General features: G+C 34.6%; 1 protein-coding gene across 1 annotated transcript in view; it reads left to right on the top strand.

Moving 5' to 3' along the window:
- Positions 1-1,639, top strand: part of LOC109070726 (phospholipid-transporting ATPase ABCA1-like) — a 137,895-nt gene extending 136,256 nt beyond the window's left edge. The window contains exon 51 of the mRNA XM_042761401.1: positions 491-1,639. Coding sequence (XP_042617335.1) covers positions 491-589 — 99 coding nt within the window. The 3' untranslated portion in view covers positions 590-1,639. The remainder of the gene's footprint in view (positions 1-490) is intronic.
- The last annotated feature ends 17,867 nt before the right edge of the window (positions 1,640-19,506 follow it).

Here is a 19,506-nt window from a genome sequence, read left to right on the forward strand (position 1 = left end):
AAAAATACAATATGCATGTGTCAATCAACATTTATATTTAGTAGTTGGAAGCAGCTGTAAGCATGGGAATCATGGAGAAAAAAAAAAAAAAAGATTCTGCTTTAGATTCTGACTTAAGCGTACTTTTAAAGAGTACTTAAGTAAACAATAAAGTTTAAGAGAATAGATGTGTGAACTGAATGCAATGTTTTCTGACACTTAATTGCATGTTAATTACAACTGAATGAATATGTATTATAGGTTAAATTTATATGAAATGCAATTAGCTGAATTTAAGAGGGTTTTCGACTCACTTAAGGATGCAATACTGCTCTATAGGTACTCAAGATTAACATGAGATTGGCAGAAACTGTGTGTGTTCTGTCCCCTTTAAAGGCTAAAATGTCACAGCATAAAAAGACATCATCTGCTTTGTAGAAATAAACTATAAAGACAGTGAGATTTAGACACGGTTTCTTCCTCATCTGACGTGTTTCTCCGTCTCTTTCAGGTTTTTGTGAGTTTCGCGCGGCTGCAGCGTGATGAAGAGGACGGAGCGTTTGAGAACGACGTGGATCTGAATGATGAAATGCAAACATCAGTGACATGAATCAAACATCAATCAGCAGAAGCCAGGCACTTTACTAGAGTTATTTATTTATTTGACATCTAAATATCCATGTAGGCCACCAAGATTTGAAGATGCAAAACGTCCAACCGAGAACAGAGAGAAAACCTTCAGGGAAATCAGGATCATTTTTATACAAAGTTTTTATCAGTGAAATATGTCACATTTGCACTGTGCAACATTATATATTTTTACTGTCTTATGTCTGTACACATTATATTTTTGCCAAATGCAAAGAGATTATAAATTTAAATTTGCAGTGTGTATTGTAACAAAAACTGAAGGACTAATTCATACTTTATTTTGGGGAGATTTAGGGTTTATTTTTGACTTCATATCAAAGAACAGAAAGAGATTTTAGCTTTATTGTCAGTTTATTTTCTAGTTGTCACTTGAACTTATTGAAGGACCACATGCATTGATTTTTGATTATGAATCTCAGGACTAAAATGTCATGCACTTTAAAGCAGCGTTTCCCAACCTTTACTGTCTTACATACCTGCACTACAACGCCAATAAAGCTGAAGTATGACCCAATGTGGTAACACTTTAAAATAACTTTCATTTATAAATCATTAACAAGCGTTATGTACTGCATACATCATTAGTTAATATATATTCACATAGCTAGAAACAGGAGATTATGTTCTTGTTATTGTTTCCTTATGAACTTACCTAATGATTAACATATATGATTATTTAATGTAAATTGAAATGCTTATAAATGTCAGTAAACGTTTGTATGATCTTCATTTATTGGTCTTTGTTTGTTGTGTAGACCTCTATTTATGCATCTTAACAAATAATCTATTAATCATCTGTTCATGTTTTTGCAGTACTCAATCTAAAGTGGAAACTATTTATCATTTGCAAATGTTTATAAATGTTTATTAATCATTAATTCCTTCATGAGCGGTCATCTTGATGGCAATAAAATGTCCCGAAAGACTTGAATTTACCCTATTCACACATCTTTACTAATCATTTATTAATCATCTGTTCATGTTTTTGCAGAAGGCTATCTAAAGTTGAAACTATTCATCATTTGTAAATGTTTATAATCGATTACTAATCATTTAGTATCTTTATGGGCATTGGACTGTTAGCTAATCTAACAAGGTTTGTGTAAATGGTAAATGCTTGCTAAAGACATAACAGATTGTAATTTTGGTGCAAAAAAAAAAATTTATTGCCTCAACACTCACATTAGTATACTACTCCTCATTATTTCATTAAACAGGATAGCTATTCCTTTAATCATAAATAAACAGGAGAAAACAAATCATTTTTTAAAAGAAAAATACTTGTTCATTTATTAAAACAATATAATATAAACAATTTGAACCATTAATAAAATTATTATAAAGTGTTATCACAGGTTTTACAAGCAAAATCAAAATCTGTTTTGTCTTTAAGTGCACATGTACCTGTGGTGGGGAATCACTGATTTGTGTCTGTAGGAAACACACTTCTGTATGAGTGAAATAAAGATGATCTATGCAATGAGAACATTTTTACCTCAGCACTTATGTGCTCTTAATCCTGCCATTTATTCAGCATTCGAATGTACTCCCATGATCCTGTGCGTCTGCCACTCGGATGTTTGTTCTGCTTATTGCTTTATGCACAGACACACATTAAACATTTGCACACTCTGCCGAGCCTCGGCTTTCTTTCGCAGATTCAACCTTCCCTGCCACAGTCAGATCCAAAGACACTCGCTTCGGCTCGTTTTCTGTTTCTTTTTCCAATCATGATCTTTAAGTAACTTATTTTTTTTTTTACAACTTCCTACAAGAAGCTGCACTTTTGCAGCTGAGTCATTCTTGTAATGCATTAACTTTTTCCTCTGTAGCATATGCTTGTAAATGCATCGGAAGTGAGTCTTAAGAACTCACAGAAGAGGCTTTTGTGAAGCCACTCACACAGGCCTGTAATTGCACAAAGAATGGTTGTAGCCCCTATAAGCTGAAATTTGGACGCCAGCCGAGACTGCATTTAACTTCACAATTAGTGAGAACAAATTCCAGTTTCAGTCTCAGTATATGAGCGCGCTCAAGCCTCAACATGAAGAGTCCCGTGGCACTGCCAGCGAAACTTGGCATTTTGTGAGAAAATGCAAAAGTGTTGCTGGGAATAATATGAGATCAGACGAAAAACTATTGATACTTTTGCAGGTGAAAATTTCCTCTGGAGATTTCAGTACTTTTTACGAGCAAATGCAAAAGCATTAAAACTTTACATTTGCTCATAAAGTTTTGCATTTCCTTATGAAGCTTTACGCTTGCTAGAAAAAGATTTGCATTTCCCCAACGAATTTTGCGTTTGCACACAAGATCTCCGTTCCTCCACAAGAAAATTTGTGTCATGGTTTTGGCTTGTTAGTTTGGGTTTAGAGTTAATTCTGTTTCTGTTTCAAGTTTGAGGTTCTGTGTTAATCTCCTAGTCTGTTAATTATTTGAATTCTCCGTTTGTTTCTGTGGTTACTGATTTGATTAGGTTCCTCAGTTCAGCTGTTTAAAGGTTCTCCCTTTGTTTGTCCTGTCTGTTTAAGTCCTGCGGTTGTTTCAGTTCATTGTCAGCTCTATGTCGTGTTAAGTTGGTTGTTGTGTTCCTGTTCTGAAGTTTTGTTAGTTTCTGAATAAAGACTGCTGCATATGGATCCTGTTTCCCCTCTGCTGTAACCATCGGTGACAATTTGTTTGCAGTCAAACATTTTACGTTCCGCCGGGAAACTTTGATTGCTGGCAAAAGTTTTGCATACCCACAAGAAACATTGCATTTGCACAGATAAAGTTTTGCGTTTCACCACAAGAAACTTTGTGCTTGCTTTTAAAATTTTTGCAGTGTGCCAAAAAACTTTGCATTTGCATGCAAAATGTTTGTTTGCTTGAAAAATGTTTTTACATCCCTGAGAAACTGCATTTGCTTGTGAAAGTTTTGCATTTACCCAAGAAACTGCATCTGCACAGTAATGTTTTGCATTCCCCCACAAGAAACTTTGTTTGCAAGATTTTGTTCTCCTGAGAAACTTTGCGTGTACACACAAAAGTTTTGTGTTCTCCCACAATAAACATTGTGCTTGCATGCAAGAATTGTTCCCTCAAAGAACTGTATCCATTTAAAAGTTTTGCATTTGCATGCAAAAAAATGTTGCAAAAGTTTTGCATTTCCTTAAGAATCACTTTTCTTCTCGATTAAATGTCCACACAGCAATGAGAAACAGTCCGCACACATGACTTGCAGGCTGTCAAGTTCAATATCATTTTTAACCTTAAATTACAGCCTCTTTGCAAAGCTGCATTAAGCTCGTTTTCATTGCCACAGACTCTCATCTTTCTCTCTGGCCTTTTAGAGCATCATTGTATTATGAAAAATGAAATTACTACAAATGCATTTGAACTGACTTTACCATTTGTGATTCTACACTGAGAAGATCATCATTCTTAGAGCATTTTCAACAGTTAGGATTGTTATGTTGTAACAATAGTGTCTTTTTTTTTTTTCTTGGCAATACATACTGTAGGCAGTGATTCACTGACTGAACTCAAATACTGAACCATCCCTGTGAGGAACATGTTTGGTTGTTATGGCAACTGTTAAGTCGCATTGATATTGAGCCAGTAATAACAATATGAATGAGGCAAACTGTTTTTGCCATCAAACACACACACACACACACACACATAGACTCTCTTTTCTTTCAAACACACTCATTGAACTGGTACAAAACACCAAAGGACAACAATTTAGATGTTAAACTGAAGCTAAACAATGCAAAATCACCTACTCAGTGCAGTAAATCACTTTGGTTTTAATGATTTCCCAATGACACCATCAGTGAAATTAATGGTTAAGAAACATCATTTTAATTATGTGATCTATTATTCATCAGGACTTTGATTTTATTAAATATTAAAGTGCATTGCACTGGAATCTCTCTGTGTCAGTTAGAAAACTTTGTCACTTTTTCATTGTCTGCAAAGTCAGTTTAAAATGTTTGTAAGTTTACCACAAAGTGAATCTAATGCACTGAGATACAAGAGAATCAGAAAACGCAAGCTAGCATCCCACTGACCCTCGTCCTCACAAAAACACATACTCGCAGGGCATCAGACCTGGCGCCCAACGGAGGGTCAGGACTCGCCCAGCAGCCTGTCGCTCTCATTTGCTTTCTATCTCTTTATCTTCGCTCAGTTTCACTACACACGACTTGTGGCACACTTCACACTGGTGTTCAAACTGAATCTCTGGTTTTTCTGAGCAGCAGGGTTCGATCTGGCGGTATTGAGGCTGTCAGCAGGTGTTTGGTGGACACATATTTATAGCAGCTGGCACAAAACTTATACAATGTTCACTCTGTTATCTCTGAGCATCTCAGTTGAATGTCAGTTCCTTTGACTTCAGCTGTTACTATATTTGGCTAATATGGAGATTTTACATTTACTAAATATACTTTAAAAAAAAAAAGTGTTTTTATGAAAAATAATAGACTTTTAAAAATAAATTTAAGTGCAAACTGACTCTTTTTAAAAGAAAAAGAGTTTAAAAGAATTTAAGTGCAAACTCAGACACTTGATTGAATGTTAATTGCAATTAAATTAAAATGCGTTATAATTTAAAATTAAATGTATACCAAAATGCAGTTAGTTGAATTTTGCCATGGTTTTTTGACCCATTTAAGTAAGACTTAAGTGCTTCTTAATTTGTCATTTCATAATCACTTCTGTTGACTTTGACAAATGGTTAAAGTGCACGCATAATCATTTATAATAAACTAAAATATACTTTGTCATTTCTATTGAAACTTGTATGCCATGTATTTAAATTTATTTGTAATTACACATTTGTAAAGATGACATTGCAATTCAGTACGTTTAAATATATTAATTTTAAATCTAATACTGAAAAACAAACTACATTCCAAATGATAATCAAGTACTTTACATGTGCATTTTGCATGTTAGTCAACACATTAAAATAAGAGAACTTCAAAGCACAACAAAAGGTTATTAAAATGTAACCATTTAAAAATGTACTTTTAAGACTTTTAATTTGACATTATTACAATGTGTAATTAAGAAATGTAACTTTTTGAATTCCTTTTTTACTTGTCATTGAATTCATTTCCCTTGTGAAGAAGTACACCTTAGCATACTTTTTAGAAGAGTACTTGTTACATAAATAGTATAAAAGATTATATAGTTGTTGCATATATTGAGAAAAGAAGAGGGCTGGGCACTGAACCCTGAGGTACCCCAGTGTTAAACTTCTGTGACTGAAACACTCAGCCCTTCCAAAATACACTGAAGCTTTTACCCATGAAGTAGGACACAACCCAGATCTGGTGAGGTCTAATGCAGCCTTTCGAAGGGTGTTGTGATGTGGTAGTTTTTTTCTCTGAAAGGGTGGCTGGGTATTTTAATGACAGAGAGCTGTCCACAGTAAAATGCATTGGGTTTTATTAAGTAGTAAAATGTTAATGTGGGCTTCAGGCAGAGCATGGATTTTAACATGTTTCTGAGTGACGGCGGCCAATATGCATGTGTGTGAATCTATGAGCTAAAACCAGACTCAAGGGGAAACAGGGACTCTTTACCGATTGATGGTTTATAGTAGCTTCAGGAAAGAGGCTCTAACAATGCTCTTTTTAGCATTATTACCACATACACATAAACTAATAAGAAAGATTTGCCTCATGATTCCAATTTGTTAAAAATTAAGGAATGCGAGGGATTAAATGATTCAATTAAAAATATATATATATTCTTAATTTTATTTTTAATCTGCAGTTTTTCAGTTATTATCCTTAATGTAATCATTATAGCCATTTCACAGTTGTGAAGTTAATTTTGGTTAATAATGATACAGTTAGTGTTGTTGTTGTTGTTGTTGTTGTTGTTGTTGTTGTGTGTGTGTGTGTGTGTGTGTGTGTGTGTGTGTGTGTGTGTGTGTGTGTGTGTGTGTGTGTGTGTGTGTGTGTACGGGTCCAAAATTAACTTCTTTTTTTTTTAATCTGGCTTCACGGGCCATTTTGCAACTTTTCTAGGGCCAAACACTAGTGTTTGAAATGCTTGTAAATTACAACATTTCCTCAAATATTTTTGGCAGCACAACGGTTTTCAACACTGAAAATAATCAGAAATGTTTATTGATCATCAAATCGACATATTAAAATGATTTCTGAAGATCATGTGACACTGAAGACTGGAGTAATGATGCTGAAAATTCAGCTTTGGTCACAGAAATAATTACATTTTACAATATACTCACACAGAAAACAGCTATTTTAGATTGTAATATTACACAATATTACTGTTTTTATTAGATTTTGATAGGAGCAGAAGATACTTCTTCAAAAAAACATAATTTTATCAACTTCAGACTTTTGAATGGTCTGAATGTCTGCAGAACAAATATATTTGATTTGAAAGACTTAACTCGAAGTCTGTACTTAGTACTTTATTTTTTTTTATCTAATATTTATTACATATTTTAATCATTTTAATTTCATTTATTTGGTTTTAATCAAATATTTGTTTATTGATTAATAAAAACATATATATACAGGTCCTTCTCAAAAAATTAGCATATTGTGAAAAAGTTCATTATTTTCCATAATGTAATTATAAAAATTAAACGTTCATATATTTTAGATTCATTGCACACCAACTGAAATATTTCAGGTCTTTTATTGTTTTAATACTGATGATTTTGGCATACAGCTCATGAAAACCCAAAATTCCTATCTCAAAAAATTAGCATATTTCATCCGACCAATAAAAGAAAAGTGTTTTTAATACAAAAAAAGTCAACCTTCAAATAATTATGTTCAGTTATGCACTCAATACTTGGTCTGGAATCCTTTTGCTGAAATGACTGCTTCAATGCGGCGTGGCATGGAGGCAATCAGCCTGTGGCACTGCTGAGGTGTTATGGAGGCCCAGGATGCTTCGATAGCAGCCTTAAGCTCATCCAGAGTGTTGGGTCTTGCGGTCTCTCAACTTTCTCTTCACAATATCCCACAGATTCTCTATGGGGTTCAGGTCAGGAGAGTTGGGGCAGGCCAATTGAGCACAGTAATACCATGGTCAGTAAACCATTTACCAGTGGTTTTGGCACTGTGAGCAGGTGCCAGGTCGTGCTGAAAAACGAAATCTTCATCTCCATAAAGCTTTTCAGCAGATGGAAGCATGAAGTGCTCCAAAATCTCCTGATAGCTAGCTGCATTGACCCTGCCCTTGATAAAACACAGTGGACCAACACCAGCAGCTGACATGGCACCCCAGACCATCACTGACTGTGAGTACTTGACACTGGGCTCAGGCATTTTGGCATTTCCTTCACCCCATTCTTCCTCCACACTCTGGCACCTTGATTTCCGAATGACATGCAAAAATTTGCTTTCATCGAAAAAAAAAGTACTTTGGACCACTGAGCAACAGTCCAGTGCTGCTTCTCTGTAGCCCTGGTCAGGCGCTTCTGCCGCTGTTTCTGGTTCAAAAAGCACACGCCTGTGCACGGTGGCTCTGGATGTTTCTACTCCAGACTCAGTCCACTGCTTCCGCAGGTCCCCCAAGGTCTGGAATCGGTCCTTCTCCACAATCTTCCTCAGGGTCCGGTCACCTCTTCTCGTTGTGCAGCGTTTTTTTGCCACACTTTTTCCTTCCCACAGACTTCCCCCACTGGGGTGCCTTGATACAGCACTCTGGGAACAGCCTATTCGTTCAGAAATTTCTTTCTGTGTCTTACCACTCTCGCTTGAGGGTGTCAATGATGGCTTCTGGACAGCAGTCAAGTCGGCAGTCTTACCCATGATTGCGGTTTTGAGTAATGAACCAGGCTGGGAGTTTTTTAAAAGCCTCAGGGATCGTTTGCAGGTGTTTTAGAGTTAATTAGTTGATTCAAATGATTAGGTTAATAGCTCGTTTAGAGAACCTTTTCATGATATGCTAATTTTTTGAGATAGGAATTTGGGGTTTTCATGAGCTGTATGCTAAAAATCATCAGTATTAAAACAATAAAAGGCCTGAAAATTTCAGTTGGTGTGCAATGAATCTAAAATATATGAAAGTTTAATTTTTATCATTACATTATGGAAAATAATGAACTTTTTCACAATATGACCTAATTTTTTTGAGAAGGACCTGTATATATATATATATATATATATATATATATAATATATATATATATATATTATATATATATCTTTTCAAAAACAAATCATTGAGCCCAAATATTTACATTTCAAATAAATGTTCTTCTTTGAAACCCATATTAATCAAAAATTTCTAAAATTACTTTTAAAAATGTATTTCACAATAATTATTGTTTTAACCTTATTTTTAATCAAATGCAGCCTTGGTGAGCAGAAAAGAGACTTCTTTTAAAAATATATCTGTGTGCTATATATCAAATATTTACTTTTCATGAAGCTGTATTGTATATTTTACACATATAATATTTATTCATTTATATCAGCAGGTGCTAGTCAATTCATTTTGTCCTCATTTGTCACTTTGGATAAAAGTGTTTCTAAACGAGTAACTATAATTCCAGCCATTGGCAGATGTGTCAAAAGTTAATTTTGGAGTGTGTGTGTGTGTGTGTGTGTGGTGTGTGTGTGTGTGTGTGTGTGTGTGTGTGTGTGTGTGTGTGTGTGTGTGTGTGTGTGTGTGTGTGTGTGTGTGTGTGTGTGTGTGTGTGTGTCATCTGCCCTTCTATCAGCAGTGCTTTTGCTCTCCTGCTGGTGATTGTGGCATCAGGTTCACAGGGCAGGACTGAAGGTCCCACAACAATCTGTTCTCACTCTCTTTCTCTCACACACTCAAGTCCTTGTGTGCCATATGGATGCAGAGCTGCTCCTGTCAGATCCTGAGATGAATGTGGATGAAAGACGAGATCGAGCAGAACCTGTTGAGAGAGAATGGTTCCAGGGCTTCGGAGAGGTGAGACGCACTTGACCCGTGAAATGTGCTTGTGAAGAGTCATCTGAATGGTGTACATTCACATCAGATGAAGACTCCACTTATAATAGTTTTCTATAAAAAAGTGTTTTAAATAAATGTGTCAACAGTGGGAGAATCAGTACCTGTACAGATGAAGAAGCAGAAAAGCTCTGAAGCCAGAAGACAGAAATACCGATAAAAACAAGAATGAGCACAAACATCGGTATGACAAACACAAGGTGGAAAGATTAGACGACAGAGAAAGTGATAAGAAGAGATGCCCAAGTTACTTCTCTTTTGTCTGACAAGTAAGTGAATTAATTACTGTGTTCGTTCTCTAAAACTAGTGACAGGAGAAATTAAGAATTTTGAGATTTTGAATCAGTTGCTTCGAAAAATGACTCACTGTTTGAAGCGCTCAAAACGCCACACGCTGGTGACTCCTGGTGGTCAAAATAGTAGAAATACAACAAAACTCAGGCCAAACATGCATAAAAACAAACCCATTGACCCTTCGCCAGGAGTTTGAATGACAGGCGATCTGTCCAATCATAACGCAGAATCTGTTATTTTGTCTGACAAACAAAACAGAAAGGAGAGTAGATTAATGTCAGTGAACTTTGAAAAATGGTGTGTATTGATGTCTTTCTGCGGGTTAAACAAGATTCCTTCTGTTGTTCATTCATGTTTATTTTGTGCTATAACTAGTAGTAAAGAGTAAGAGATGATCGGTTCACGTGCTGCTACAGCGATCTGTCACGACACATTAAAGTGCCACAAATCAGGTTTTATTTTTTGAATTTCTTAAAGAAAATGACATGATTGGAAAGCTGAGACTTTGTTTCATGCCAGAAGTATCCTGCTCTGTCTTGTCTGTTGGCACAATGTGTTTTTCACTGCATGAGAACATGATGTGTGGTGTGAGAGCGCCATGGCTGGTCATATGTAGCAACAGTAACGAAGGAGGGCAGGTCTTTGTGAAGAGTCGATTGCTTCACAAAATGATCCACTGTTTTGAAACGCCACACGCTGGTGACACCTGCTGGTCAGAACGGTGCAAATGTAATGAAAACTCAAGCGAGCATACATAAAAACAGCTTTAACAAAACTCATTGCAAATGTTTAATTGAAAGTTCAATCCATGAGATGCACAAATCATCAAATACTGTTAAATATAAAGTGTCTGAATAATATGTTATGCTTGTTTTGTTTGCTTTATGGAGAGCTTGGTTAATGAGAGACTAATAACTACAACTCATTATTTTTGGTATACAAATGTGTCATTAAAAAAATAAAATTAAAAAAAATAAAATAAAATGCCATTCCAGAGTGGAATGGGGTTTTTGATATCATTTTGACGGCTTGGGCAGAATATGCTTAACCTCCAGCTTCTAGTTGTGCTGTGAGAGAGATGAGAGGAGGTGCGTTAAAATAAAACCCCGCCCACTATTCAGTATTCAATTTCAGTTGGAAATGCATCACAATACTGAAGTAAAATCGGCAGCAACTTCTGGTTCATGTGGACTTTAACATAAATTGCACAAACCATCGTAATTCTAATGTAATGAAGCCTCGTTTACTGAAGTTTGATACACACTCCACACCACTGGTTCCAAACAAAAGATTCACAAAGTGCTTCGGAGCAGTAGCCTCTCACTTGGACTTTCAATATCACGTCCACCAGGAAACATGAGTGGGTGATTTTGACCAAATCAGCAGCACAGAGACAGAAACACTCGCTGTACAGCGTGAAAACCATATCTGACAGCATTCACACACACACACACTTGTGCTGTTTCTGTTCTTGAGTAGGTGGATGCGTTGTTTTTCTGAAGGTCTTTATGTGATGTGATGTGTTTGATCTACTCTACAGTCATCCATTATTCCACGAGATGAACTGTGTGTGTGTGTGTGTGTGTGTGTGTGTGTGTGTGTGTGTGTGTGTGTGTGTGTGTGTGTGTGTGTGTGTGTGTGTGAGAGAGAGAGAGAGATGTGGTGGATGCTGCACAGATGGCAACTTGGATCCAACTGGCGAGGTTTGCTGTGGTTGCCAGGTGAGCGGCGTCACGAGGGCAAAGGTCGTGGAACTGCACACATGAGTTTGGTCAAGGTGAGGAAACCCATCTGCCTGGTTTGGTTTCAGTAAACCTCACCCTGTTACCAGCAGGAAAGACACACACTTTCTCATTGTCAGATTCAGTTCTTCTCAAGTGCACTCACTCTCAGAAGGGTACAGTGTTGCAGGTTTGACGTGGTTCCTGTCTTCATGTAAAGGAACAGCGCCACTCAGTGGTCAGTCTGTGAAGTGACTCGGTTTGTTGCTCACTCTTATTTTTATTCGGTCTCCAAACACCACACAGTGTGTTTGTGATTTTCTTCTTCATTATTTGTCACGGAAATTAGATGCTGTAAATCCCAGATATCTCACATTTAGTAGGATTGTGCGCCATTCAGAATGGAACTGAAATTCCAGTTAAATTCCTGAAATTGAATGGAATTTAATAAACAAAATGCAGATTTGAATTTAGGGGAGTATTAAAACAAATTGAAAATCAAAGAAATTCTATAAAATCAACATTTCTTTTTATTATTATTGTTTTGTTTTTACTGGAAAAGCAAAATTGGTCAATCTTTAAATTTACAGACAAAGTTTTAAAAGTTTGTTTAATTTAAAAGGATAAAAAGCTTAAAAATTTGAACATTTGTAAACTAGATAGATAGATAGATAGATAGATAGATAGATAGATAGATAGATAGATAGATAGATAGATAGATAGATAGATAGATAGATAGATAGATAGATAGATAGATAGATTGATAGGGTTTCATCATTAAACCATCATCAGCCAAGCATCTCACGCTTCCTCTCACCTTTTCCTGGCAAGTAAGTAAATGGGTGTTTTTGTAAAAAACTGCACAACCAAAATGATCAAACAGACATTTTTCCAGTTATGTTTTTGTTCTTTCTTTATTTTAATAGAAGAGTTCATGGAAAATCTTTCTAAAAACTCTTATTAGGCTGTTTGATGTATCAGATAAAATTTGGTATGAATCATCAATGGACCCTCAATAGATATATGGATATTGGAAGATATGGCCTTTTTTTGTTGTATGTTTGTTTGTGTGTTTTTTTTTTTTTTTTTTTGAATGGTTTTTTGTTTAAAAGCCTGATATAAGGTCTTTGATTAACACAAACTCAAGATATATTCACATTTTATTCTACAACTTAAAATACATAAGTAAAAATATAAATAAATAAATTCAACTTTTACTTGTTTTGAAAAAGGCGCTAACAAGTGTCCAAATGGGACACCAGAGTTTGACGGGGATACTATTTCTGCCATATTAAGATGCATTCACAGGATTTATTCTTACAAATTCTTGCAATTGTGTTACATTTCTCAACTTCAGAACTTACTAACCTTTTTAATCGCTGAAAATTTCCCAAAAGACAGTTAATCTGTGAGTGCACTGTAAAAAAATAAATAAATAAAAAAATAAAAAAAAAACAATCATGGTAACATTTATTTTGTTCCATTATTTTTAAATAATAATAATAATAAATTTTTTTGAAGTTATACAAGATTCAGCAAGACAATATTAAAAAAAAAGAAAGTTGAAATGACTTGTACAGCCAGTTGTTAGACTTAAACATTTAAAGCAGAAACTGAATTTAAATATGCAAATTAGTGTCAAATCAGTACTCATGAACTCAAAATTTGAAATCAAAAGAAAAAAAATAAGCACAGAATAACAATTCTAGAAACACACTGTAAAGTCTTTGCTAGATTTATCTGAGGCAGAAAGTTCACAAGATTTTTTCTAGTTAACAAATTAAAATCGAAGGCAGTGTGTGTGGTGTGTTAATCACTAAAATTATTTTATTAAATTATAATAATTTATTTTGATAGTCTACATGTCTATTTTTGTGAGCCAAGGAGAAATACTTTAGAAAAAAGTAATAAAACCAAAACTGAAGAAAACAACTTTGTAGCCACTGGATTTTCCCAGTTTATATTTGATGGATATGTTAGTGCTAATGAACCTGCATGCAACATTTCAGCTCCCTCCATCAAACAGCTGAAGACAATGGTGTTGAAGCATCTGCTGAGTCATTATATTTATGCAGTTTTTCACTGTAAACCAAATTAAAAAAATAATTAAATAAAGTTTTATTTGGTTCATATAATGTGATAAAAAAAAAAAAAAGATCACATAGAGATTCCAGAGAATGGGATTTTCCTCCCAGTTTACAGGAGCTCGGGTCATGTTTGAACCGGTTCGGTTCTGAGACTCAGTTCAGTTGAATCATTTCCATTTCCCAGTCGATTTATTCCCAATTCCACCCTTCAGACGAGTGTTTGCTGAGGACAGCATGCTGACTAACCGTCAGAGATTAAACTGCAGGATTACTCTGGTGCCGCTTTATATTTGGGTGTGTGAGAAAGACATATTTCTCACTTTAACATTTACTCTTTTGACTCTTTAATGGTTGGTGCCTCAGCCCATAAATATCTCTAACAAATGAATACAAATGTGAAAAAAATAGCCTTGTTCTTTAGAAGCGATGTTACTAATGTCACTACATATATTCAGAAATGTGACAGTAATTCACTGATTCGAGTATCTGCACAGAAATATGCATGTACATATTTAGCTAAATATCATGTATATGTGTGTGTGTGTGTGTGTGTGTGTGTGTGTGTGTGTGTGTGTGTGTGTGTGTGTGTGTGTGTGTGTGTGTGTGTGTGTGTGTGTGATTTTAAAATTGTAATAAATAGTTATAAGTCTGTATAAAAGTATAAAAGTAAATCAAAATATATAATTCTAAATATGTATATATATATATATATATTATATATATATATATATATATATATATATATATATATATATATATATATATAATATATACAAATCTGAATATATACAAAGTAAATCAGAATATATATTTAAAAGTTTGAACATGTAAGTGTAAATTATAGACAGAATATATAGATGTGAGTCTGGAATATATAAAAGTCAATTGTGTATATATATATATATATATATATATATATATATATATATATATATATATATCATGAATTTATAGTAATAATTCTGAAAATATAATTGTAAATTAAAATATATATTTAGAAATCCTAAACATATAATTGCAAATCAGAATATATATTGTCAACAACATCATCTGTTTACAAATAGTGATTTTATTGAGATAATTGCAGCAGCATGTCATGGACAGCAATAATTACAATAATTAATATAGTACAATATCTGCATTGATACATCTACAGGATACATAAAAAGTAAGAACGTCTGTCTAAATTGACTAATAATAAAGATATATTTATGTTGAGATGTAGACTATATATTCAGATTTGCATTTATATACTCAGGATTTATAAATATACGTTATGATTTACAATTATAAAGTCAGAATAATAACTATATATTCACAATTTACATTTTTATATTCAAACTTACAACTACATTTTCAGATTTAATTCTATTCATTCAGACTTTTAACTATATATTCAGATTAACTTCTATACATATATTCATGGTTTGTATTTACATATTCAGTTTTAAATAGTTTTCATGTATATATTCACAATTATAAGTACATATTCACAATTTACATTTATATCTTCAGGCTTTAAACTATATATTCATATTTACTTCTATAAATTAATGATTTACATTTTTATATTATAATTTGTATCTATATATTCAGACTTATAACTATATATTTGCATTTACATTTATGTAGTCGGATTTCTAAATATATATTCTGATTTACTTCTATATATTCAGAATTATAACTATTTATTCTGATATACATTTATATTTTTATATTATATACAATTATTTCCTGTTTGGCGCTTCATATACTTTGTAATTATTATTTATAATGCTGTGTGTGTGTGTGTGTGTGTGTGTGTGTGTGTGTGTGTGTGTGTGTGTGTGTGTGTGTGTGTGTGTGTGTGTGTGTGTGTGTGTGTGTGTGTGTGTGTATAAGAAAATAATAGTAAACAGTTAATATATCATCCATTGAAATTAAATCAGAATAAAATTATATAATAAATCATATGATTTGTGCTCTTCGGCAAGAAAGTTTTAACAATATAGATGCAAATAAAGGTACAACCTCAAGATATATGATAGAAATTAAATAAAACATTGCAATTGTTTAATTTGAGAAAAGCATATATTATAGGATTATAATAAAATGTTACATGACGGCTACAAAAAAATAAAATAAATATAGTCTGATTTATAACAACATCATTCAGACATTTCTTTCACATAAGACATCTCATAAACAAGGACATACACTGTGAATTACTTTTAACAGGCATTTCATAACATCTTGTCTTGATTTCATTTCTCTGTGCAGGCATTGGAAGTAAACAAATGGCAATATGGAGGCATAGCAGGGCCATAAATACAAACAGCTATGCCAACATCTTGCCATATTTTCTCTCCCCATCTGAACATTTTCTCATCTCGTCTAGACCTGATGAACAGCTTCACATCCACACGATTTCACAATTACCTGATGCAAAACCTGTTTGGCTGGAACCCTGCAAACTTCATGAGTTTACACAATCTACCACTATATTTATTTAATAGTCATTTCCTATATTTAAATATGACTGAATCAACCATCAAAAACAATCAAAGCAACATCAGAATAAGTGCAAAACGCATCGGTTTGAGTCTGTTTTCACCCATATCACTGGTTGTTTTTTAGTTTAAAAGTGAATCATTATAACAACCGCCATTTTAATACTAACACGAATACTTAATTGCTAATATAATTTTCAGGTAATACTTTAATATTGAAGGGTCAGGCTACTATCATCATAATTCTCCATTTGATCAAGACAATTGTTTTGTATTAAAAGTTTCCTTAAAAATAATGTTTAAATATGAAAACGAGGCGCTGAATATGCTTTCATTTGCATATCTTTAACATAAATCTGAACATCGGATAAAGCCAAATAAACTTCTTGTTATATCTAATAGAGTTCGAGGTGTTTTACAGATGGGATTTTGGATATTTTTATCACTCCGTAAATCTGAAAATACTTTCAACACCCAGGAAGAAGAACAAATCTCCATGTTTTTAGGAAGAAAAAGAAGAAAAGACACGTTTTTAGGAATACAAAGCGATTGATATAAACAAACACCTCTGTAAAAACCTTGAGAATATAGACATGGATAAAACTTTTTCTGCCTCAGTTTTTGGAGGAAAAAAAAAATTACATAAATCATTTTTGGAACAAAAATCTTTCCAAGATATGTACTGTAGGCTAATTTAAATCTAAAGACTTTTAACTTGTAACATTCTTTCGACATGTTATAGGATCCAGATTGACCAGTGCATTAAAGAATGGTTTTGCCTGTAGTGTCATGTCAAACAATTAACTTGCAGCACAAACAGTAAGTCTGAAAAAGGTTTCTGGGAAAAGCACACTAATGAAGAGCAATAGAAATAAACTTGCCTGCTGCGTCCGCGTCCTTCTCCCTCTTTTCATTCCGATCGTGTCTCTTCTGTCCGTCCGAAGCTCCCGCGGGAATGAATCGAGCTGCTTCCTCTCACGGGCTTCATTTCTGGGTGAGGTGAGTCAGCAAACTCCGGCAGGGGGGGAAAGGATAGAGAAAAATAAAAAAAAAAAAAAAAAAAAAAAACACCGTGAGTAAGAAAAATAAGGAAGTATTGTTAAGGTGTTAAAGAATATCCGTGGCTGAGCGCGCGCGCGTCAGGTGTCGACGCAGGCCGGCATTCAGGTTCCTCTGGACCGAAGATGCGTTCAGATGCTCTTAAAAGCACATGTCTGTGTGAATCACGCGCGCTCTCGGACTAGACGGGGTCCCGTGCCTCTTGGGATGTGAGCTGGACTCTTGGAAGGGACTCTGCTGAGTCAGACTCGATTTTACAGATGAATCATTTAATGATTAGGCTCTCTCTCTCTCTCTCTCTCTCTCTCTCTCTCTCTCTCTCTCTCTCTCCTGCTGAAGCTGACCGATGCGTTGGCATTTACAGTCCACAGCTTTATTAACCAGTTCGTATGACATTATAACATCACAGTTGTTAATATTTGGACCTTAACTATCATTGAACAGTTTTTATTTCATTTAAAGTGTAAATTATAGATAAAGTTTGAAAAATACAGTTTGGTATGTATTGATAATTGTTAGTCAGTACTAGTTAATGCATAATATTAACTAATGGGAGCTTATTGTAAAATGTTACCAGTAGGGTAGCAAAGAGGTGGAACATTTTATGGAAACTTGAAAGTTTTCCAGAAATTTCCCGCCTCTTTGAAACTCTAGTTACCAATAATAATAGTAACAGATTAATGTAAATGAACTACCTTGTCTCCCCAGCAGCAGATGAGGCTTCTTTTCATGCTTATCTAACATCTCTCTAATGCTTTAAAGATCCCACTGGAACCCTGATCCTCAAAATTGCATGCAATTATAATAACAATAATAATCCTCAGACGGTTGGCCTAATTTCTCGCTGAGGTGAGTCACTTCCCGTGCCAAACCCCATCGCTGAATCCCACCTGGATCCTCCCACGTTTCAAACATGAAATACGTCCATCTGTGCGCAAACCGCCAAACCCAAAAACGCCCAACAGCAGCACGGCCCTCAACTTTCCATTACCTACAAAAACAACACACTCAGATGTGCACATTGTCTCGGTCTATACGCCTTAATTCCTCAAGCAGTAAATGTGTGTGTGTGTGTGTTATACTTACAGTAGTTGCACAAACATATTTCTCATAAAGGCACTTTCTGAAAATCTACTTTACACACAGAGAGAGAGAGAGAGAGAGAGAGAGATACAGTAGTTGCACAAACATATTTCTCATAAAGAGAGGGAGAGAGAGAGGGGGAGAGAGAGAGAGAGAGAGAGAGAGAGGAGAGAGAGAGAGACGAGAGGAGAGAGACGAGGGAGAGAGAGAGAGGGAGCGGAGAGAGAGAGAGAGAGAGACGTCTTGAGAGAGAGAGAGAGAGAGAGAGAGAGAGAGAGAGAGAGAGAGAGAGAACAGTTTATTGATCTTTTAGGCAACATCTGAATGAAGTTTGTGTTGAATATCATATTTGATCCATCAGGCTTTAATTCATTCACTTTTATTTGTGTAGCGCTTTATACAATACTGATTGAGTCAAAGCAGCTTAACAGTTTTAAACAGGAAAATAGTTTGTCGGCAATGCAAGAGGACAATAACAGAGTCACTTTTCCAGCTAAAGTCGATTTATTGATGAGTCAGTGATGTCATCATCCAGTTCAGCTTTCCTCCAATAGTGTCTGTGCAATCAGTCAAGGAGTCATAACTCTATCAGTGACAAAGAGAAAAACCTTGGGAGAAACCAGGCTCAGTCCAGTTCTTATGTGCAATCAGTCAAGGAGTCATAACTCTATCAGTGACAAAGAGAAAAACCTTGGGAGAAACCAGAGATTAAAGGTGAGTATATCTGATTCTTAGATAACTACGTTTTGAGAGAGAGAGAGCTCAGCTGCGACGTTTGAGAAGAACAATGCTTTTTAGTTTTCTTATGTATGTAGTTTTAGGCGATTTCCAAAATGATAGTCATTTGTCATATAATGCAAATGATTGAGGAATGAACAAATAATTATTCATCAAAAGCATCCCAGATGCAGTCAATAATAAAAGAGACTGTGGAGATTTTTTTTTTTTTTTTTTTTAAGTTATTACGTGTGAATAAAGACTATTTAGTCGTTTCAGCTTGGTTTTTGGCTAATAAATGACAATAAAATGTTTAGTTTTTGACAGATTCCTAAAATATTGTGTTTTCTCAGGTTGCCTAATAAACTTCTTAAGCACATAGATTAACACATTTATTAGACTGTACTTATAGACTAATTGGGCATCTGAAAAAATAAAAGAAGAAGAAGAAGAATTTGC

Source organism: Cyprinus carpio, chromosome A7 (genome assembly GCF_018340385.1).
Source record: "Cyprinus carpio isolate SPL01 chromosome A7, ASM1834038v1, whole genome shotgun sequence".
In the NCBI taxonomy this organism is placed as follows: Eukaryota; Metazoa; Chordata; class Actinopteri; order Cypriniformes; family Cyprinidae; genus Cyprinus; species Cyprinus carpio.